The following is a 24,468-nucleotide window of genomic DNA, read 5'->3' on the forward strand; positions in this document are numbered from 1 at the left end:
CCCGAGATCGAAGTTGGTCACAGACGCAGACACACACACGCACACACACACAAACACACACACGTGAACGCGCACACAAACACACACACGCGTGTACAACTACAACCACCATTCGCCACTAGGTGGCGGTGACGTCACTACAGCACTTGTGCCAGGCTATGTGCACGTTAAGGCCACGTGAAGTGTCAAACGCCCGCTGGCAGGAGGTCACAGGACAGACCCAGCAGGTGCCACGGGTTGACCGAGATGACTGGCCGATGCACCACCTGTGCCTCCTACTGCGCCAACTTGTGCGTACGCGCGCACGCACACACACACACACGCTAAGCACAAAAAAGCAATTCAGAAGAAATGAGATTTCAATGTAGATGATGATTTCAAAGTACGTAGCTCCAGTGAGTCTCAATATCGGAAGGAAGAGCGGCATTTCAGACGGCAGCACAAGCGCTTCTCCGAAAGCGCCGCGCCATGATGCGGAGACCGCCATCTTTGTTTGCCGCCTGTGGTGCTGCTGCTGCCGCGAGGATGAGCGGAGTTTGCGTGGCGATGGCTCAAACTCCTTGCCACGAGCACCACCAACAAGTGACAACGCGAGTCCCTGCCTAGCCCGAGGTGCCAGCACCGCCGCCTCCACCACCACCACCACCACCGCCACCTTCACCACCATCAACACCTCCACCACCATCAACACCTCCACCACCTCCACCATCACCACCGCCGCCACCATCACCGCCGCCACCATCAACACCTCCACCACCTCCACCGCCTCCACCACCACCGCCGCCACCTCCACCACCACTGCTGCCACCACCACCACCGCCTCCACCACCACCACCGCTGCCACCTCTGCCATCGCAGCCACCACCGCCGCCATCTCCGCCACTTCCACCATTGCCGCCTTCACTGCCGCCGCCGCTACCACCACCACTACTAAAACCACCGCCACCGCTACCACCACCGACCAAACCACCTCCATCCACCACCGACCCCCACCACCACCGACCCCCACCACCACCACCACCACCGCCACTACGTGCCACGCATCCGCGCCCTACCGGCTGATCTCCTTGTACTGCGCCAGCTCCTCGATGTAGAGCAGGTCGTGGAAGCGCCGGCGGTAGTTCTCGGCGCGCAGCGGCCGCTGCAGCGCCGGGCTGGAGAAGAGGCCGAGCGGCAGCTCCGGCACGCGGTACAGCTGGGTGGGGCCCGGCACGCCGCCCTCCTCCTCGGCGGAGCCCGCGGCGGGGATCAACGCGGCGGGCACCCCGACGGGCACGCCGAACTCCACGATGGTCACCGACGGGTTGCCGGCGTCCCACCAGTCGCACGACAGCAGCTGCAGGTCTTCCTCGGCGCTCGGCACTGTGGGAGTTGGGGGGGGGGGGGAGATGAGGAGTGGGGAGATGAGGGGCGGGGAGATGAGGGGTGGGGAGATGAGTGGGGAGATGAGTGGGAGATGAGTGGGAGATGAGTGGGGAGATGAGGGGCGGGGAAATGAGTGGGGAGATGAGGAGTGGGGAGATGAGGAGTGGGGAGATGAGTGGGGAGATGAGTGGAGAAATGAGTGGAGAAATGAGTGGAGAAATGAGTGGGGAGATGAGGGGCGGGGAGATGAGCGGGGAGATGAGGAGTGGGGAGATGAGTGACACATGGGTGCGTACGGGGATTCGTGAGGGATGCAAGGGGGCACACACAGCGACACACGGGGATGTCACGGGGTGGTGGTGGTGGGGGGGGGGACACACGTGGTAACCGAAAACACAAAAACTCATCAAATGAAAGAACCCGCGGCTGCTCACCCAGCGTGTCGGCCGTGTGCACAGTGAGGCTGCGCGCCAGCACGGGCCAGCAGCCAAAGTCGAACACCACCGTCTGGCGGAACGTGCCGTACACATCCGTGGAGAACTCCACGCTCACGCGGTACGCTCCCCTCGCTCCTCCTCCTCCTCCGTCATCGCCGTCGCCCGCCGCCCACTCCTGCCTGCCTCCCACCGCTCCGGCCGCGACGCCGTCGGCCGCCCCGTCCGGTCGCCGCCCCGGGCCCTGCGAGGCCTCGGAGGGGCCGCCGGGGGGCCGGTGGAGGGCGGCGGACGAGTCGGCGTCGCCGCCGCCGCCGCACGGGGTCGGAGGGCGGCCAGAGTCGCCCGGGGGGGCGGCGTCGAAGCCGGAGTCGTCGCGCGGCACCACGGAGACGACGTGGAAGTGCGGGCGGTGCGAGTCGTAGAGCAGCACCACGCGCTGCAGCGAGCGCGGCGGCTGGAGAGGGACACGGAGACAGCGATGACGACGACGACGACGCTGACGATGATGCTGACGATGATAATGACGACGGCGATGTTGATGATAACCGCGATAATGACGACAACGGTATTGCTGACGATGATAATGATAACGGCGATAATGACGACGGCGATGTTGATGATGATAACAGCGATAACGATGACGCTGCTGCCGCCGCTGATAACGAAAACAGCGATTGGGCACAGGGAGGAGGGAGGACAGAGAGAGAGAGGACGCAGCAGGAGATGAGAGAGGGAGAGAAAGGCGAGATGATGTGGAGTTTCGATTTAAAGCTTTCATGACTGCAGGGATTCATCTCCTTGGTTCTTTCGGTAAAGTCACGTAGAAGGGAAATAATAAAATAATAAAAATAAAACATTATAAAATAATTCTCACGACGTTTCGGCCACAACGCAAGCAGCCGTCCTCAGGTGAAGAACAGGTCTGTCGGAAAGACAGCGTCTGAATGACACACTCCAGGCTTGGCAGCGTATATTTAATTCCTTTGTCAAGGCGCTCTTCCCCCTCCAACCCAGCTTAAATAGACGCTCCAAGCCTGGGGTGTGTCATTCAGACGCTGTCTTTCCGACAGACCTGTTCTTCACCCGAGGACGGCTGCTTGCGTTGTGGCCGAAACGTCGTGAGAATTGTATTTCATCATGTTTCATTTTTATTATTTTATTATTTCCCTTCTACGCGACTTTACCGAAAGAACCAAGAAGATGACTTGGAGTGTTAGGGGTGGGTGACAAGAGAACGGAGGCGGCGTTCCAGCAGCGGAATGATCCCGAGGGCGGCGACGGCGGTGTAGGACGTGCCCCCCCCCCCCCCCCCACCTTGCACGCGAGCGCGAACTCCCAGGTGGCGCTGAATCTCTTGCTGCTCACAGCAAGCGTCAGGTCCTGCGAGTGGCTCACGTCCACCCCGTCCACAAACTCGCTCAGCTGGGAACGCACACACACGCAGAGGAGACAGATTCACCCCCACGCGCCCTCACCACCTCGCGCAGCCTTCGCCGGAATGCCGTGGCACACACACAGACAGAGGTGAGACAAGGCCATAAAGAAGGATGTCTCTGGTGTATGCCAATCGGTTTCACAGACAATGCATATATCATCAGAACATATTTGTTTGAATGTTCACCACAAGGCACAGAGAGAAACCACGCCTCTGTGTGCCTATGTACGTCTCTCTCTCTATGTATCTCTGTGATGTCTGTCTCTGCTTAAGTGTCTGTCTATATGTCTCTGGTTCTGTGTTTCATCTCTCTCTCAAATTTAGCATTCTCAGGAAGAACGTAATCAACCAGGTAGGGTGTTGACTGTTATACTCTGTGTGCCTATGTACGTCTCTCTCTCTATGCATCTCTGTGATATCTGTCTCTACTTATATGTCTGTCTATATGTCTCTGGTTCTGTGTTTTATCTCTCTCTCAAATTTTGCATTCTCAGGAAGAACGTAATCAACCAGGTAGGGTGTTGACTGTTATTCTCTGTGTGCCTATGTACGTCTCTCTCTCAATGTATCTCTGTGATATCTGTCTCTGCTTATATGTCTGTCTATATGTCTCTGGTTCTGTGTTGTATCTCTCTCTCAAATTTAGCATTCTCGGGAAGAACGTAATCAACCAGGTAGGGTATTGACTGTTATGTTATCCGACTCTCGGTTGTATTACATTTCTAAGTGTACTAGATTTGTGTTTCTATTTCATTTATACCTGATGATGATTGCTTGTGTTGCAATCGAAACGTCGTATGCTAGTATTTAATTTATTATTCTCTTTACACGTGACTTTACCGAAAGAACCACAGAGTAATTCCTGCAGTCACGAAAGCTCCAAGTTAAGTACACACACGAGGGGTTGGGCGGCCAGCACCACACCGACCCGACCGCCTTGTGACTCCCCCCTCCCGCCCCAACACACCGCTCCAGGTACTCATTTGATGCCGAGTCGACCTAGGGGAGGGCCCCCCGGGACCCGTTCAGATATTCGCCACGGTTATTGCGTGAATCGAATTCGAGGAATGTTCACACACACAAAGACAAAGATCCCCCGTAGAGCCCAAACAGACTGTTGGGGCAAGTGCTGTAAAGGAGCACCCACACACAGACACACGTACGCACGCAACCGCGGGGAGAGAGACACGCAAACTCCAGATGTACAGCAGGGGTCGTCAGGGTCGGGATCGAACCCACGGCTTCCTGCATACCAGGCGAGGGAGTTACCGATGATAACGACGACGACGACAACAACGACGATGATGACAATGATGACAATAATGGCGACAACAATGACGACGACGACAACAACAACAATGACGACAACAATGACGACGACGACAACAACAACAATGACGACAACAATGACGACGACGACAACAACAACAATGACGACAACAATGACGACGACGACAACAACAACAATGACGACAACAATGACGACGACGACAACAACAACAATGACGACAACAATGACGACGACGACAACAACAACAATGACGACAACAATGACGACGACGACAACAACAACAATGACGACAACAATGACGACGACGACAACAACAACAATGACGACAACAATGACGATGACGACAACAACAATAATGACGACAACAATGACGACGACGACAACAACAACAATGACGACAACAATGACGACAACAATGACGACGACGACAACAACAACAATGACGACAACGATGACAACGACGACAACAACAACAATGACGACAACGATGACGACGACGACAACAACAACAATGACAACAACAATGACGACGACGACAACAACAACAATGACGACAACGATGACGACGACGACAACAACAACAATGACAACAACAATGACTACGACGACAACAACAACAATGACGACAACGATGACGACGACGACGACGATGACGACGATAACAACGACGATGACGACAATAATGGCGACAACGATGACGACGACGATGACGTCGATAACAACAATGACGATGACGACAACAACGACGATGATGACAATAATGGCGACAACGATGACGGCGACAACGATGACGGCGACAACGATGACGACGACGACGATGACGACGACGACGACAACAACGACAACTACGATGACGACAATAATGGCGACAACGATGACGACGATGACGTCGATAACAACAACGACGACGACGACATTAATGGCGACCACAATGACGACGACGGCCCACTCACCACCGCCTCGGGATTGGGCGCCGTCATCCAGCGCTCGATGAGGCTCTCCGAGTATCCGAGCGCCGCCTCCTGCCCCCCGCACGGCATCTCGCCGCCGCCGCCGGCGCCACCATCGCCGCGCGCGCCGGCACGGATGGCGTGCCGCCGCCTCCACTCGCCCAGCTCGGCCTCCGAATGCGCGCAGTCGCACTGGGGCCCCAGCGTGCACCAGCCCAGCTCCAGGAACCTGGGGGGGGGGGGGGGGGGTGTAGCGATGACGACATGGAGAGGCAAGGACGGTCGCGATCGCGACGACGGCCGACAAAGAACGAACTCAGTCACGAAAGAAGCTTTAAATCGAAAGAGGAATCTCCGGGAGTTGCTTTTGGCGCTCTACGAGTAAAAGCCCATCAAGCCGAGAAGCTGAGAAGTTCTGCGAGTAGCTCTCAGCGTCTGAGCTGCGGGGTAAAGGGGCGGCTCGGTCAGGCAGATGACGTCAAAGCGTTCCAAAACTACGGATTTTAAACAAAAGCCGCACTTAATGATAATAACAATCATAGCAATCGTGTTCTGTAGCCTCACACTTCCAAACTTTTAAATCTCGGGTGAAAACTCATGTTTTTAGGACTGATATTTGTATTTAGTTTGTTGTCCTTCCCCAGATTGGCACGGTTGGCTACGTACGGTGCAAAAGAAGTTCACCGTACCGCCCAGTGCTTCGAGGACAGGAAGTGCTCGTAAAATCGGACCGGCTGCAATTGTACACGGCTCCAGAAGGCCGTAAGACAGAATGTGAAGACAATTCACGCAAATATACAAAGTCGCAAGAGTCTAGGGGCGTGGCAACGGTTGCCGGGGTATGATGTCATCACTCTGGCCGCACCAGCGGCCAATCGGCTGCCAGGAAGGCAACCGCCATGCAAGATGGGTGCCGTGATGTCATAGCCGCGAGAGTGTCAGCCGGCCGTTGGCAGCCGTCAGCATATTTGAATTTGACACGTAATTTATATTCTTTAATTTTGACTTTAATCAATATCGTTGCTGTTTATCGTAATTTTGTTTTTAAAAAAATCGCGATGGGCGAAAGAGCGATCGGGCATCACGAAACCCCCCCGCCCCCGATCCAGCAGTAACTAATTGGCGCGTTGTTCACGTGACAAACCTCCCTGGCAATGGCGGAGCCAGGATTTTCAGACACATTTACAAATAACGCGATCTCACCCAAAAACCTTTATTATGAATAATATTGGTCGCGAAAGCCTGCTGCTACGTGTTAAACAAATCCCCCACACCAACCTCCCCGATCGTCAGAAACTCGCACACGATTGTGCGAGCTCCGCTATCACCTGCGGCGTCGGCGGGAGGCAGAGGGAGGACAAATCGGTTGGGCGGGGAGCAGAGGTCATAACCGGGTACCCGATACCCGTACCCTACCCGATACCCGGCTACCCGTACCCGGCCTGGTACGGGTACCCGTTTGCGACCCTGGTGCGGCCGGGTACGGGTAGGCCGTGAGTCACTGGTGAGTCACCGTTTGTCACTCATTTCCCAACGTCTTGTCTCTTCTCACAATTCAAGTTCCTAGAATCAACCTACCCGCGCCTGCAACATGGCTTCATCCCAGAGGTCGCAATCGGGTACCCGATACCCGTACACTACCCGTACCCGGCCGGGTACGGGTAGGGTACGGGTACGGCCGGGTACGGGTACGGATACCCGTTTGCGACCCTGGTGCGGCCGGGTACGGGTAAGGAATCAAAATCCGTTTGCGACCTCTGGCGGGGAGTGAAGCGTGGGGGGGGTGATGGAAGCGTTGCCGCTGGGGCTCACCTCTGGCACAGCGCGTAGTCCTCGGGGTTGCTGACGCCCCTTGGGGGCGGCCTGTGCCTCCACTCGTACTCGCTGCCTGCGAGGGGCGGGCACGCGAGACAAAGATGAAGGCAAAGCTCCCCCCGGCGTAGCCTCCGCGGACCTGTGGGGGCAAGTGCTGTTAAGAGAGTAACAGCACCGGTGAAGGCTGGAACGGCGCACGAGGATTTTTGCACTTTTTTGTGTACGGTGTTTTTTCTGCAATATTTTGCTGTCTTTTCTTGGATTTTCTGTTTGCACTCAGTCACATAGTCACTTTAAGATGTTTTTTGTTCATGTTTTTGTTTTTCGTTTGTTGCGGTTGCACCCGATTCAAGAGCCGAATGGCTCACAAGGCTACACCTAATACATGAAACTTGAACTTGAACGAGGGGGTGGGGGTGGGTAGCCGAGCATCGCGTCCACCCACCCACCCTCCCTTTGTCTCCCCCAGTGGCGATGTTTACACACAGCACCAGGTACTCATTTGAGGCTGAGTCGACCTAGGGGAGGCCCAGGACCGGTTTGGATAATCGTCGCCGGTGTTGGCCGTGAGCGGGAATCGAACTCGAGTCCGCCAGGTTCGTAGCGCTAACCGCGTCACACCGACGCGGCGCCAGAGGTACGGGCGGTACCAACGGCGTTACACTCGCGCCTCAAGAGCTACAACAGTCTGGGTTAGAATCCAGACTCGGGCGCCTTTCGCATGGCGCTTATACGGTTTGGTTTCCGCCTGTTCTGCAGAGTGTGAGTGCCAGTCGTGTGAGAAAGTGTGTCGGTGAGTCTGAGAGTGAGCGAGCATGTGCATGATGTGAGTGTGTCAGTGAGTCTGAGAGTGAGCGAGTGAGTGTGCATGATGTGAGTGTGTCAGCGAGTCTGAGAGTGAGTGAGTGTGCATGATGTGAGTGTGTCAGTGAGTCTGAGTGTGAGTGAGTGAGTGTGCATGATGTGAGTGTGTCAGTGAGTCTGAGAGTGAGTGAGTGTGCATGATGTGAGTGTGTCAGTGAGTCTGAGAGTGAGCGAGTGAGTGTGCATGATGTGAGTGTGTCAGCGAGTCTGAGAGTGAGCGAGTGAGTGTGCATGATGTGAGTGTGAGTGAGTCTGAGAGTGAGTGAGTGTGCATGATGTGTGTGTGTCAGTGAGTCTGAGTGAGTGAGTGTGCATGATGTGAGTGTGAGTGTGTCAGTGAGTCTGAGAGCGAGTGAGTGAGTGTGCATGATGTGAGTGTGTCAGTGAGTCTGAGAGTGAGTGAGTGTGCATGATGTGAGTGTGTCAGCGAGTCTGAGAGTGAGTGAGTGAGTGTGCATGATGTGAGTGTGTCAGTGAGTCTGAGAGCGAGTGAGTGAGTGTGCATGATGTGAGTGTGTCAGTGAGTCTGAGAGTGAGTGTGCATGATGTGAGTGTGTCAGTGAGTCTGAGAGTGAGTCAGTGTGCATGATGTGAGTGTGTCAGCGAGTCTGAGAGTGAGTGAGTGAGTGTGCATGATGTGAGTGTGTCAGTGAGTCTGAGAGTGAATGAGTGAGTGTGCATGATGTGAGTGTGAGTGAGTCTGAGAGTGAGTGAGTGTGCATGATGTGTGTGTCAGTGAGTCTGAGAGTGAGTGAGTGTGCATGATGTGAGTGTGTCAGCGAGTCTGAGAGTGAGTGAGTGAGTGTGCATGATGTGAGTGTGTCAGTGAGTCTGAGAGTGAGCGAGCATGTGCATGATGTTAGAGTGTCAGTGAGAGTGAGTGAGTGAATGTGCATGATGTGAGTGCGTCAGTGAGTCTGAGAGTGAGCGAGTGAGTGTGCATGATGTGAGTGTGTCAGCGAGTCTGAGAGTGAGCTAGTGAGTGTGCATGATGTGAGTGTGAGTGAGTCTGAGAGTGAGTGAGTGTGCATGATGTGTGTGTGTCAGTGAGTCTGAGAGTGAGTGTGCATGATGTGAGTGTGTCAGTGAGTCTGAGAGTGAGTGAGTGAGTGTGCATGATGTGAGTGTGTCAGTGAGTCTGAGAGCGAGTGAGTGAGTGTGCATGATGTGAGTGTGTCAGTGAGTCTGAGAGTGAGTGAGTGTGCATGATGTGAGTGTGTCAGCGAGTCTGAGAGTGAGTGAGTGAGTGTGCATGATGTGTGTCAGTGAGTCTGAGAGCGAGTGAGTGAGTGTGCATGATGTGAGTGTGTCAGTGAGTCTGAGAGTGAGTGTGCATGATGTGAGTGTGTCAGTGAGTCTGAGAGTGAGTGAGTGAGTGTGCATGATGTGAGTGTGTCAGTGAGTCTGAGAGTGAGTGTGCATGATGTGAGTGTGTCAGTGAGTCTGAGAGTGAGTGTGCATGATGTGAGTGTGTCAGCGAGTCTGAGAGTGAGTGTGTGTGCATGATGTGAGTGTGTCAGTGAGTCTGAGAGTGAGTGTGCATGATGTGAGTGTGTCAGCGAGTCTGAGAGTGAGTGAGTGAGTGTGCATGATGTGAGTGTGTCAGTGAGTCTGAGAGTGAGTGTGCATGATGTGAGTGTGTCAGTGAGTCTGAGAGTGAGTGTGCATGATGTGAGTGTGTCAGTGAGTCTGAGAGTGAGTGAGTGTGTGTGCATGATGTGAGTGTGTCAGTGAGTCTGAGTGTGAGTGAGTGAGTGTGCATGATGTGAGTGTGAGTGAGTCTGAGAGTGAGTGAGTGTGCATGATGTGTGTGTCAGTGAGTCTGAGAGTGAGTGAGTGTGCATGATGTGAGTGCGTCAGTGAGCCTGAGAGTGAGCGAGTGAGTGTGCATGATGTGAGTGTGTCAGCGAGTCTGAGAGTGAGCGAGTGAGTGTGCATGATGTGAGTGTGTCAGTGAGTCTGAGAGTGAGTGAGTGAGTGTGCATGATGTGAGTGTGTGAGCGAGTCTGAGAGTGAGTGAGTGAGTGTGCATGATGTGAGTGTGTCAGTGAGTCTGAGAGTGAGTGAGTGTGCATGATGTGAGTGTGTCAGCGAGTCTGAGAGTGAGTGAGTAAGTGTGCATGATGTGAGTGTGTCAGTGAGTCTGAGAGTGAGTGAGTGAGTGTGCATGATGTGAGTGTGAGTGAGTCTGAGAGTGAGTGAGTGTGCATGATGTGAGTGTGAGCGAGTCTGAGAGTGAGTGAGTGTGCATGATGTGTGTGTCAGTGAGTCTGAGAGTGAGTGAGTGTGCATGATGTGAGTGTGTCAGTGAGTCTGAGAGTGAGTGAGTGAGTGTGCATGATGTGAGTGTGTCAGTGAGTCTGAGAGTGAGTGTGCATGATGTGAGTGTGTCAGTGAGTCTGTGAGTGAGTGAGAGTGCATGATGTGGGTGTGTCAGTGAGTCTGAGAGTGAGTGAGTGAGTGTGCATGATGTGAGTGTGTCAGTGAGTCTGAGAGTGAGTGTGCATGATGTGAGTGTGTCAGTGAGTCTGAGAGTGAGTGAGTGTGCATGATGTGGGTGTGTCAGTGAGTCTGAGAGTGAGTGAGTGAGTGTGCATGATGCGAGTGTGTCAGCGAGTCTGAGAGTGAGTGAGTGTGCATGATGTGTGTGCGTCAGTGAGTCTGAGAGTGAGTGAGTGTGCATGATGTGAGTGTGTCAGTGAGTCTGTGAGCGAGTGAGTGAGTGTGCATGATGTGAGTGTGTCAGTGAGCCCCGAGAGTGAGTGAGTGTGCATGATGTGTGTGTGTCAGTGAGTCTGAGAGTGAGTGAGTGAGTGTGCATGATGTGAGTGTGTCAGTGAGTCTGAGAGTGAGCGAGTGAGTGTGCATGATATTAGTGTGTCAGCGAGTCTGAGAGTGAGTGTGCATGGTGTGAGTGTGTCACACCATGCTCACTGGTGAACACTGGTGATTATCTGAACTGGTCCTGGGCCTCCCCTAGGTCAACTCAGCCTCAAATCAGTACCTGGTGCAGTGCGTAGACATCGCCACTGAGGAGACAAAGGCTGCCTTGCCAGCCTTCATAGGTGCCCGCCGACAAGCACTTGCCCCAACAATCTGTTACGGCTATACGGAGGATCTTTGTCTTTACGTTTGGTTGTCTACCGAAGGTATTTGGTAGTCCTAATTAGCGCAAGGAAAACACACCACACCCCTGGGGCTAGAACCCCGCCCAGGAGAGACATAGTTGTCTGCTAAACCCTTATCACGCTAAAGGCAGCCCCTCTCTCTTTCTGTTGAGATCTTATCTGGTCTTTCGAGTTCCAACCCGGTTCAACAAATCCAACTCAAAACTCGAAATCGAGCGGCAGCGTTTAAGGGGGAAGAGGACGCGGCAGATTCTTGTAAGTGTGGATGTTGGACTTCTTTCGCACCGTACGTGGCCAACCCTGATAATCGGAGGTGCGGGGGAAAGGACAACCAAACTAAACACAACAACAAGCGGTTCTAAAGATTTTAGTTCGTCAATCGAGATTATTTAAAAGTATATCGCTCAATTCTCTTCCTAACATAATAGGGGGTTTTTCCCCTTTTTTCTGGCAATAAAATGTAAACCTTTTTACAAGGATTCATATGTGCATTAACCACAATACTTGCGGACAAAATGCAAACAAAAACACACTTTAATAATATATGCATTGTCCTTGAAACTGATTGGTCCACGCCAAGGGACGGCTTTCTTTTGAGCCTCGACCCCATTGGTGCTCGACCAGAGAACGCCAAAAGGCGTCCACAGCTCAAAGACGATGCACTATCAAAGTAATGACGGCTCGGGGTGAGCATCTACATCATTAGGCCTCATTTGCCAGTACCAAAATATAATAATAGGGGTTTTTTGTTTTCATTTGACTGCAGGTATTGTGGTTAATGCAGACATGAATCCTCGTAAAAAAAGGTTTCAGTTTTGTTGCGAGAAAAAAGTGGAAAACCCTCTATTATTATATTTTGGTACTGGCAAAGGAGGCCTAATGATTTAGTCGATTCCTAACATCCTCTTAGGTTTTTTCGGTAAAGTCACGTAGGTAAAAAAAATAATAATAAAATAAAATAATAACAAATGAAAATAACTCGATTAAATCACGACGTTTCGGAGGCAACACAAGTCTCCGTCTTCAGGTGGGACCGTCACAGCCAAATTTACTGTAGCAAGTGAAGAGAAATCCCAGAGACAAGATCTTATATAATGGTTCAGGGGAGGGGGGAGGAGCTTATCTACATGTGGCAGTCACGTGGGGGGAGAGGTAAGCTCCTCCCCCACCCCTGAACCAGTATATATAAGATCTTGTCTCTTGGATTTCTCTTCACTTGATACAGTAAATTTGGCTGTGACGGTCCCCCACCTGAAGACGGAGACTTGTGTTGCCTCCGAAACGTCGTGATTTAATCGAGTTATTTTCATTTATTATTATTACATTTCATTATAATTTTTTTAAATCCTTTATATTAAGTTCACTTGCTTGCTTGCGCGCTTATGACCGTGCAAATTTTTCGGTAATTTTTTAACCCACTTCCCGTGATCCAATCGAGCTGACATTTTGCACACAGACTCGTTGTGCGTGACAATTTATTTTCGTGAAAAAAAATTTCCATAACTTTACACTTTTTAGGAATTTTTTTTTTATATTTAATTACCAATTGCTTAATGGTGGCAGGCAATCATCTGACCCATAGGTGGCAGCCATCTCAAGCCAGAGGACGAGAGGACTCTAGCCGCCACGCATATAAAGGATTTATAGTGAAAAACTTTGTTTTTACGGGTTAATTTTTTACCTACGTGACTTTACCGAAAAAAACCTAAGAGTATGAATCCTTGCAGTCACGAAAGCTTCAGCTCCCTAACATCGTAAGGAAAGAGCGTCCCGGCCGGCCACGGAAGCGCATCTGAAGACGCGCGATGCGGCCGCCGACTTTGTTCGATGTTTCGTGACGTGCCCCGAGCCACGAACTAAATGCCGTGAAATCATCCGAGCGGCGACGGGAACCACTCCACAATCCGGCGGCGCGCGCGTCAACCGGAGGCGTTTCGTCGTCAGCTAATCTGAACAGACACAGAGTTGTGAGCTGCGATGCATCCAGCCGTGCACGGGAAGGGGAAGTTGGCTGTTTTTGTCGTGGCAAAGCGAGCGACACCCGGCAATACGAATAAAATCTTGCGCAACGAAGATCTGCGGGGGGGGGGGGGGTCCGACGCAGGGAGCGCAATCATCTTTTTCTTTCGTATGGAATCATAGCAGCAGATTAAATACGTCATTTTAGATGTTTCGGTCAAGTCACGTAGAAGGGAAATAATAAAATAATACAATGAAACATAATAAAATTACATTTAATCTGCTGCTTTGAATCCATACGAAAGAAAAAGATGATTTTATTTTATTTTACAATTTTTCATTTTCTTATTTCCCTTCTACGTGACTTTACCGAAGCATCTAAAATGACGTATTTAATCTGCTGCTATGAATCCATACGAAAGAAGAAGATGATCATTTTATTATTATTATTATGTTTTATTATTTTATTATTTCCCTTCTACGTGACTTTACCGAAAGAACCAAGAATATGAATCCCTGCAGTCACGAAAGCTTCAAATGGAAATTTTAGATGTTGTTATCCACTCAATTGTCTGTTCAGACGCAGGGTGGATTTCGCCGGTTACTCCTTGCAAGAAGCAAAGAGAGGGGAGTGCTTGCAACGTGGGTCGGTCGTTTGAGAGTGGCGGCCACACTCGATTCGCCATTTGTGGATCAGGTGGCCGCACAGGGAACGCGTTCGGAGCGGAAGCGAAATGCTACAACGGGAAGTAACGCCGTTTACAAGGACGAAATGAATTGGGCACTCACTGTTTGCAAAGTCAAGTTCCGACTTCGAATCATCCTTCTGCAAAAAAAACAAAAAAAACAAGAAAACATCTAATTAGGACGAGGACACCATCCTTCTCGAATAAACAAAACCTCTCCTGGAAATTCTCAAAGAAGCTCCGACAGAAGGAGCTACCCAGGCACGCGAAACATCAGAACCAGTGCCGGATGATCCCAGTAGCTAAAGTAGCTACACATGTAGCTACTACTACACGTGTAGTAGCTACATGTGTAGTAGCTACTACTTATGTAGCTACTACACGTGTAGTAGCTACATGTGTAGTAGCTACTGGCCACGCACTTTCAAAGGCCCCGCGCTAAATGCTTACAAGCTATCAATTCCGGTTCAGTGATGCTGCACTTGCTCTATTACTATAGTACTATACTGCCCTGCAACTTTTATGAACGACTGGGCAATTTGTCGTATTATCTGGCTGTAAAGCAAATTAAACAATACATTTACTTCGCTATGCAAGTAAAAAATGTGTTTTAATATTAACGTTTCTTGTTTTAATTGAGGGCCCCTTTATAACATCATGCTACAGGCCCCAAACTAGCTTAATCCGGTGCTGGTCAGAACTCGTGCCTAACAACAAAGAGCGGCACAACACGAAAAATAAAAAAAAATAAAAAAGATGTTTTATTTTACCGGTAAAAGGCCGACTGAGCGATGTAGCAGCTCTCTTTCACAGCTGCCCATCACAAATGACAGCTCGACGGAGCGGTGGATCACGTGGAAATGTGTCATTTCCAAATACAGTAATCCCTCGCCACCTCGCGGTTCAAGTTTCGCGGCCTCAGTGCATCGCGGATTTTTCGAACTGATTTAAAGGCCTCATTATACCTGTGCAGTAACACCATCATCATCATCATTCATCATCACATTCATCGAACTGCACAGGTCTGTCGTCGTCGTCATTGTCATCGTCATCGTCGTCGTCATCATTACTGGAGTCAAGTCTCAAGATACTACTGTCATTGGTGAGTGTAGAACACCATAATACGTATCGTATGAGAGAGAGAGTGAATGTATAATATTAAGGTTTTATAATTAAATAGATTTAAGTAAAATATATATATATAAAGTATAAATATACATATTTTAAACATTCTGCTACCCACACACACATATACGGAAATTCCTAGGGGGCCAATCCTACTTCGCGGATTTTCACCTATCGCGAGGGGTTCCGGTCCCCATTAACCGCGATAAACGAGGGATCACTGTACTCTAAACGCGTGACGTTCATTCTAAGTCTGGAGCGACGTGCACGTACAGTCATCGGAACAAGAAAGGCTTAACCCGAGCCGGTTCCAAGCCTCATCCCAGCCATGCTCGGGATATCCATGAGGCCAGATGGTCGGCAACCAAAAATAACACGAAGAGACAATTTATTTTTTGTTCGAATTCGGTCGAGAAAAAGCATTCGTCAACTCCCAGTTATGTCTCTGCTGCTGCCCGTGTAGGGGGCGTGCATCAGAACGAGCGTGCGAGCGAGCCACTGAGCGAGCGTGTGAGCGAGCGTGCGAGCGAGCGACTGAGCGAGCGTGTGAGCGAGCGACCGAGCGAGTGTATGAGCAAGTGAGCGAGCGACCGAGCGAGTGTATGAGCAAGTGAGCGAGCGACCGAGCAAGTGTGTGAGCGAGTGTGTGAGCGAGAGACTGAGTAAGCGTGTGAGTGTGTGAGCGAGCGACTGAGCGAGCGTGTGAGCAAGCGACCGAGCAAGTGTGTGAACGAGTGAGCGAGCGACCGAGCGAGTGTGTGAGCGACTGAGCGAGTGACTGAGCGAGTGTCTGAGCGTGTGAGCGAGCGGGCGAGCGATCGACCGAGCGAGTGTGTGAGCGAGTGAGCGAGCGACTGAGCGAGTGTGTGAGCGAGTGAGCGAGCGAGTGACTGAGCGAGTGTGTGAGCGAGTCTGTGAGCGAGTCTGTGAGCGAGCGTGTGAGCGAGCGACTGAGCGAGTGTGTGAGCGAGTGAGCGAGCGACTGAGCGAGTGTGTGAGCGAGTGAGCGAGCGACTGCTACGTTGCCGATTTCATCGCTCCCATCTCCGCACCGTGAACGTCCTCCGTCGTGGCTTAGCGCTGGCCACCACCATTGCCGGGACGCGTTCTACCCGAGCACCCCCCCCCCCCACCGCTTTAGAAAGGCATCGGCTACCAAATCAACAAGAGGAGCCAATTATTTTGTGTTCGAATTCCGCCCAGAAAAAACCTCAACATCTCAAGAGCCGCAAGGTGCGACGTGAACACGACGAAAAGGTGGCGGTTCGCTTCGAGTAACTGACGTCACGAAGAGGTTCCTTGCTAAGGAGGCGCACGCAAGCACGGCTCTCGCAGCAGCCGCGGGCGGCCAACCCCCCTGCCCCCACGCGCCTTTGGGAGCCAACGAGGGGCTTGAGCATGGGCTGCGTTAGAGCCGTGAGCCACAGCAGTGAGCCACAGTCACGAGCCGTGAGCCACAGCCGTGAGCCACAGCCGTGAGCCAGTCACGAGCCGTGAGCCACAGCCGTGAGCCACAGCCGTGAGCCAGTCACGAGCCGTGAGCCACAGCCGTGAGCCACAGCCGTGAGCCACAGCCGTGAGCCACAGCCGTGAGCCACAGCCGTGAGCCACAGCAGTGGGCCACAGTCAAGAGCCGTAAGCCACAGCCGTGAGCCACAGCCGTGAGCCACAGCAGTGGGCCACAGTCGTGAGCCACAGCCGTGAGCCACAGCCGTGAGCCACAGCAGTGGGCCACAGCCGTGAGCCACAGCCGTGAGCCACAGCCGTGAGCCACAGCAGTGAGCCACAGCCGTGAGCCACAGCCGTGAGCCACAGCCGTGAGCCACAGTCACGAGCCACAGCAGTGAGCGACAGCAGTGAGCCACAGCCGTGAGCCACAGCCGTGAGCCACAGCCGTGAGCCACAGCAGTGAGCCACAGCCGTGAGCCACAGCCGTGAGCCACAGCCGTGAGCCACAGTCACGAGCCACAGCAGTGAGCGACAGCAGTGAGTCACAGCCGTGAGCCACAGTCACGAGCCACAGTCGTGAGCCACAGCCGTGAGCCACAGTCACGAGCCACAGCCGTTAGCCACAGCAGTGAGCCACAGCAGTGAGCCACAGCCGTGAGCTACAGCCGGGAGCCACAGCCGTGAGCCGTGAGGAGTGATTAAGAACGGGGCCCTGAGTGTGCGGTGCTGTGTACCTTCATATTCGTGTCCGTATGCAGCACCTGCACAGACAGCACAGACAGCACAACACGATTAATTTAAAATAAATGGTCACTGTAAACAACGGGTTACTTCTTTCTTGCCACCCCCAGCGCCCCTCCCCCCGGTTTCTTCCAGGTTCTACGCATTCTAGAGCGGCGCTTTTTTTGGCGTAAACCAGAGGTCGCAAACGGGTTTTGATTCCTTACCCGTACCCGGCCGCACCAGGGTCGCAAACGGATACCCGTACCCGGCTGGGTACGGGTAGCCGGGTATCGGGTAGGGTACGGGTATCGGGTACCCGGTTGCGACCTCTGGCGTAAACGCATCGGCGACTCGCGTCGCCGCTCTCATCTCACTCGCTCCAAACGCTCCTCCTGCAGCTGCTGCTGCAGTCCGGCCGGGGGGGGAGAAGGGGGGCACGCCACGCCGCACGCCGGCAGACGGCGCGCCGCTCCACGCGGCCGTCTGGAACGCCGCTCTGGCCTCCCGGCGTGCGTCAGGAGGCCACCGGAGCAGCGGCACTTTCAAGGTGGTCAACGTCAGCGTGTCGGAAAAGCCAACAGCAGGAGAGGAGCCGCGATGCCGCGTGGTGAACAGGAGACGGTGGCGGTCCCTTAACCAGTCACGTCGCTGACAGGTTCCACGCCGGATCACGAGTCGCAGGTTTTCCGACCCTTGATCTCGAGCGAGAACTCATTTCTCTACAACTGCTTGTTGTTGTTGTTGTGTTTAGTTTGTTGTCCTTCCCCCGCACCGCCGATCAGGGCGGTTGGCTACGTACGGTGCGAAAGAAGTCTGATATACATGCAAACTCCTATACGCTACACTATTATACACTACACTATAACACATTCCTGCGGAGGGAGCTGGTAGGAACGTTGGGTTGCTCGGTCAATGGCCTGCAGGGTCAACGGCGGCGTGGTGTATTCCGCAAATATGCCCGACTGTGAGGGCGGGCACAAGCCGGCGTGAGTAGGTTAAACGTTGAGTTTTATAAGGGCACCACGGGGTGACCAGCCCCTCCCCACCCAGCCCCACCCCTCCCACACCCCACCCAGCCCCACCCTCCCCACCCAGCCCCTCCCCACCCTCCCCACCCAGCCCCACCCCTCCCACCCTCCACCCAGCCCCACCCTCCCCACCCAGCCCCACCCTCCCCTCCCCACCCAGCCCCTCCCTCCCCACCCAGCCCCTCCCTGCACGACGGACGGACACAATAATCCCCTGTGGGCTGGTGGAACCAGTGGGTTCCTACCAGTACACTACACGACTCTTTGATTAACTACTATACACTATAGCGTTGTTAGGAAGCCACTGGAGCTATGGACTTTTAAATCGCCTAGATTGAAAAATAATTTCTTCCCAGCTCCTTGTTGTGTTTAGTTTGTTGACCTTCTACCCTCCCAGCACCTCTGATACTCGCGGATGGCTACGCACGGTGAAAAACATGTTCAACCTACGTCCACGCGAGCGATTGCGGGCGAGACTTTGCCATGAATCTGTGTCCGTTCAGGCACGGGTGCAATGGTCACCGTGTATCCGTTTAATCATTCCGATAACCAGAATTAAAATTGGGACGACGATCATCCTTAAAAAGAAAAAATAATGAGTCTGCCCAAGCCAACCCGCACCACACGGAACTTATTACGCATCACCGATTTAAATCTGTGCACTGCTTTTAGATTTCTCGTGCGGTGGTGGTGGCGGTGGTGGTGAAGCAGTTGTTTGTCTATCATGTTTGTCTATCTCGTGAAAAACAAGAATAAGTTTTACCCTTTCTGGGAATAAAACAGAAGTCGGGTAAAGATGTTCAAGCACCGAATAAGAGAGCTTTTGCGAGGCATCAAGTGACTGCATTAACCACACACGGTACCAGTGGTGAACATGCAAAACACAAACATGCTCAGACAACATATGACGCATCTCGATTTAAAGCTTCTTTCGTGACTGCAGGGATTCATCTTCATGGTTCTTTCGGTAAAGTCACGTAGAAGGGAAGTAATAAAATAATAAAAATAAAACATGATAAAATAATTTTCACGACGTTTCGGCCACAACGCAAGCAGCCATCCTCAGGTGAAGAACAGGTCTGTCGGAAAGACATTCAGACGCTGTCTTTCCGACAGACCTGTTCTTTACCTGAGGACGGCTGCTTGCGTTGTGGCCGAAACGTCGTGAGAATTTTATGTTATTATGTTTTATTTGTATTATTTTATTATTTCCCTTCTACGTGACTTTACCGAAAGAACCAAGAAGATATGACGCATCGTCTTTAAAACTGATTGGCCTACACCAGTTTGCTCAAATACTGAACCACGTGGTGCGCCAGCCTTTCATCCAGCAGTGGATGGAGCATGGCTGATAAATGATAACTTCACTGGGACTTATATGGGCCCCTTGATGATAACCGAGGATGTAAAGTTTCACACGGAGGCTTTCGCGACCAATATCCATCAAGAGGCTTTTGTTGGGTGAGATCGTGTAAATATAAACGTGTCGTTATTTGAGAACTCCACGCGTCTGGCTGCCGCCTGATGCCAGCTGTAATTATTGGCGAAACGTCGTCCTCAAATTGTTAATGTCGTGGATTTACTCTCACCAACACGCGACCGGTGAGCGGAAATAACCAATCGGCATGTTTTGCTCACGTATCGGATTGTGGCGGGTTTAGCGACGTATTTATATTTTGATTTAAAGCTTTCGTGACTGCAGGGATTCATATTCTTGGTTCTTTCGGTAAAATCACGTAGAAGGGAAATAATAAAATAATATTAATATTAAACAATACAAATTCTCGCGACGTTTCGACTGCAACACAAGCAATCATCATCAAGAGGTAAAATCCACAGCAAGAAAATTTTCTTGCTGGAGAATTTTTATTGTTTTTATATTTATTTTATATTAATTTATTTTATTATTTCCCTTCTAAGTGACTTGACGTATTTATTCTTAAGCGGATGGGGATGGTTCAGTGTTGCATTTGTATGCGTTTGGGTGATTTGTTCACATTTCTTGTACTGTGCACTCCTATTGTTTCTTGTTGTAACATTCTTACCCCGTGCCCCGAACCGGACATCTGTGAAAAGGAACTTCATAGCTCATCGGATTCCTGCACTATGACATCTTCCATGACCGCGGTGGGGGGGGGGGTGGCTTGAACGTACTCGATCGCACAGGGCATTGTGGGCCGTGTGAAACGAACTCGTGGGCCTCTTGTGGCCCATGGGACATATGGAATGACGTAGTGGGGCCTTATCTGACCAATGGGCTGTACAAAGAAATATTCTGATTGTAAAAAAAAATTCACCTTCATCGTGAAAAAAATCACCGTTTATCGTGAAAAAAATCACCGTTTATCGTGAAAAAAATCACCGTTTACCGTGAATAACATCGGTCGCGAGAGCCTACGACGCGCCAAACCGATGGTGGTAACCAGTCGTGCCGCGCAAACTCGTCACCCCCCCACCCCCCTCCCCACCAACCTGCAGGTGGCCGCCAGCCATCGTCTTGAAGTCGAAGACGATCGCTTTGTCGTCCGCAGCCATCAAGGCCAGGGAAGCGGCCGCCGCGGAGGACAGAACGGGCGACGCTGGCGGCGGGGGGCTACCGCCGCCGCTACCGCCGCCACCGCCGCCGCCGGAGCCCCCGTGGCCCCCGTGGCCTCCGTGTCCCCGGGCCCCCCGCTGGCTGTCTCCCCAGCACGCCGCTGCCCGGCCAGCGCGGGCCGAGAGCCGGTGCGCCATCGCGGGGCGGGGTCACACGCCGGCCCCTCCACCCCGGAAGCGAACACGCGCGACCCTGGAGGGGAGGCAGGGAGGGTGGTGGTGGGGGAGGGTGGGGGGGCAGCACGTTCAAGTTCAAGTTCACTACTTCATCATTTAATATGGTCTATGGGCCAGATGAAGTCCTATACTTCATAATTTAATACAGCCCATGGGCCAGATAAGGCCCACTACTTCATTTCACATGGCCATCGGGCCAGATAAGGCCAATTAATTCATTTCACATCGCCCACGGGCCATGCAAGGCCCACGAGTTCATTTCACACGGCCCACAATGCCCTGCGCGATCCGAGAACGGTCAAACCACCCCCCGCAGTTGTGGAAGGCGTGGAGAGGCCCTCACCCAGCAGTGGATAGACCACGGGGCTGTGCGTGTGCAGCGTCGTGGAAAGACACACGTACACGTCCATTAAGAGGTGTACTGCGGCATGCAGCGGCCTTGGATCAAACTCAAACTCCCACCACCTGGCAACCACCACCAAGCTCAAGAAGCATTAACTTATAATCCCTGACATTTGATTGGACGCGTTGCACATGCTGCAAGTGGGACTGTGAATATGAGAATCAGATAGGCAATGCCGAGCCGCTGCCACCGCTGACTGCGATCAAGGATTCAAGTCACGGTTTTTCGGCTGCCCGTGGTTAGAACGGGGTAACCGCAGGTGGAGCGAGCTGATGAAGGTCTCAACCCGGCCACCGTTGACTCGGACAGAGAGCCGTAGTTTTCGCGAAGGCACATAGACTGACGTGGAGCAGAGGTCGCAATCGGGTACCCGATACCCGTACCCTACCCGATACCCGGCTACCCGTACATGGCCGGGTACGGGTACCCGTTTGCGACCCTGGTGCGGCCGGGTACGGGTAGGTCGTGAGTCACTGGTGAGTAACTGTTTGTCACTCATTTCCCAACGTCTTGTCTCTTCTCACAATTCAAGTTCCCAGAATCAACCCACCCGCGCCTGCAACATGGCTTCATCCCAGAGGTCGCAATCCCGTACCCTACCCGATACCCGGCCGGGTACGGGTAGCCGGGTATCGGGTAGGGTACGGGTACCCGTTTGCGACCCTGGTGCGGCCGGGTACGGGTACGGGTAAAGAATCAAAACCCGTTTGCGACCTCTGACGTGGAGACCCACGCACTCATGCGGAGACCCACAGAGACCCACACTCATGCGGAGACCCACAGAGACCCACAGAGACACACAGAGACCCACACACTCATGCGGAGATCCGCAGAACCACACGGGCAAAGTTGTGATTAAAACTGGGTTTTTCGATGCGGTGAGTTAATTGTCGCAGCCGAATCACCAAAGACTGACTTCAGGCAATGGACCCGCCAAAATTAAATTTGGCTCCGCAACTGAATTTGGCTCATTTCCAGCGCGCGAATTAAAAATATCGGCGCGACCGTTCACTTGACGGTCAGAGTGAGTGGGGCAGTGCCGCCCTCCACTCTGTGTGTGAACCAGAGGTCACGTCGTGAAGCAGGAGGAGGAGTGACTTGAGAGGTGGCTCTGCGATATCCGCTTCAGTGGGCCGCTCGCGAAACCGCGATGGGCTTTGCACCGCTCCGAGAGATTTACCAACGGAATCCTCGTCCGATTAAAAGCGGGGACCGGCAAAGAAAATTACGTTCAACACGTCGGCTTTCGCGACCAATATCATGCATAATGTCGGTTTTTTTGGGTTAGATCACGTAAATATAAATACGTCATTTATCCGGCCACCACCCGACACAGCCAACCAGTAAGGTTTGTCACGTGCTCTCCAACCCACCGGTGTGCTGTACTCGTAACCAACTGGCGTGTCCTGTTCACGTGACAAACTTAACGAAAAAACTTTTTTTGACAATTTTAAAAATTTCGATTTAAAGCTTTCGTGACTGCAGGGATTCATCTTCTTGGTTCTTTCGGTAAAGTCACGTAGAAGGGAAATAAGAAAATAATAAAAAAAAATGCAACATAATAAAATACAATTCTCACGACCTTTCGGCCACAACGCAAGCAGCCGTCCTCAGGTGAAGAACAGGTCTGTTGGAAAGACAGCGCCTGAATGAACACCACCAAGCTTGGCAACGTATATTTAAGCTGGGTAAAAAGGTGTCCTCCCCTAACCCAGCTTAAATATACACTGCCAAGCTTGGTGGTGTTCATTCAGACGCTGTCTTTCCGACAGCCCTGTTCTTCACCTGAGGACGGCTGCTTGCGTTGTGGCCGAAACGTCCTGAGAATTGTATTTTATTATGCTTTATTTCCCTTCTACGTGACTTTACCGAAAGAACCAAGAAGATGAATTTTTAAAACGTGCGCATTAACAACCCACGCTGGCGGTGTCTGAACATCCCAACAAAGAGCGGACTCTTCACCGCTGTGTAAATGGCGACTAGCACTAGTCTCAACGACGACGCGGGCCTCATGTCTACTGTCCGGGCCGCTGAGAAAAACTAAACTAAACTATAATTTCACTTCTGGCCTACCGATTTAACGGGGAAGAGGCCACGCGTGCTTCGTGCTGTGGGGGCGGGTGGGTTTTGACGGAGCTTAAAACAAAAAATGTAAGCCCGTCCGGTCCCGAGGCTTTTAAAGTTTGGAGGAAACGCCGCCTCCCGCCGCCGACAGGGCCAACCACACCATCAGCAGAAAGTGTGAACTTTTGAACGGTTCGAATAGGCTGCACCGGAACGCACGCAAGCCACCGGGCTCCCGCCCCTTACCGAAACCTCCCGTCCCCGCCACCACCACCGCCCACCCCCCCCCCACCAGCCCGGCGATGGGGTGGTCACGGCCGGGCACGCACGGAAGGAAGGGGGCGCCGGGTAGGTTTAAAGAGCACCCCACCCACCCCCTGCTCCCGGCGGGTCGTCCCGCGCACGCAAGTTCACCCCGACGGCGACGTTTATAGGTCGCGAAGTTTTTCGCGACCAGCGCAGAGACACAAACGCGACAACAGTAGAGACACAGAGACAACACGAGCAGAGTACAAACCAGGTGCATTGTGGCTCTGTTTCACGGGTCTACGATGCGTGCTCTCGCCAGCTCGCACGGAACACGGCGTGGTGAAGTATGGTCGAAACAACCCCCGCTACCCGCACGCACACGGGGAGGCGCTCATCCAGCAGTGGATTGACACAAGGGCCCGTATATGTGCGACGGTCCGCGCCGGCCACGAACGTGGTGGCATATGTTATCGATTACCATTCTTGCGCTGGATTTCATTGCGGCGTGCAGTTTTTTCGTGTTACCAGAATTTCGGCCGCCTCATCGTAGCCCCCCGCCTACGAAAGAAATCTGGGCTCAGCCGCACGTAGGGCGTGAGTAGGCATACAGAGTAAAACACCGCGTTATGTCGGTATTTGAGCACTCGTAACCGGGGCTAATTCGACAGGGCTGCGCTTTCGGCTTGCACGGCGCATTCGTAATTCGCCGCGAGCCGAATTGCCGT

The 24,468-nt window shown here is 52.6% G+C and overlaps 1 protein-coding gene across 1 annotated transcript in view; it reads right to left on the reverse strand.

Moving 5' to 3' along the window:
* LOC133358825 (probable helicase with zinc finger domain) overlaps positions 1-24,468 on the reverse strand; it is a 99,788-nt gene that overhangs the window by 63,059 nt on the left and 12,261 nt on the right. The window contains exons 2-9 of the mRNA XM_061577272.1: positions 20,728-21,043; positions 17,239-17,265; positions 14,034-14,070; positions 7,291-7,366; positions 5,482-5,707; positions 3,117-3,224; positions 1,800-2,256; positions 1,056-1,362 (exon numbers count right to left, since the gene is read on the reverse strand). Coding sequence (XP_061433256.1) covers positions 1,056-1,362; positions 1,800-2,256; positions 3,117-3,224; positions 5,482-5,707; positions 7,291-7,366; positions 14,034-14,070; positions 17,239-17,265; positions 20,728-20,988 — 1,499 coding nt within the window. The 5' untranslated portion in view covers positions 20,989-21,043. The remainder of the gene's footprint in view (positions 1-1,055; positions 1,363-1,799; positions 2,257-3,116; positions 3,225-5,481; positions 5,708-7,290; positions 7,367-14,033; positions 14,071-17,238; positions 17,266-20,727; positions 21,044-24,468) is intronic.

Source organism: Lethenteron reissneri, chromosome 63 (genome assembly GCF_015708825.2).
Source record: "Lethenteron reissneri isolate LAM-NWPU_2019-01 chromosome 63, ASM1570882v1, whole genome shotgun sequence".
Taxonomy (NCBI): Eukaryota; Metazoa; Chordata; class Hyperoartia; order Petromyzontiformes; family Petromyzontidae; genus Lethenteron; species Lethenteron reissneri.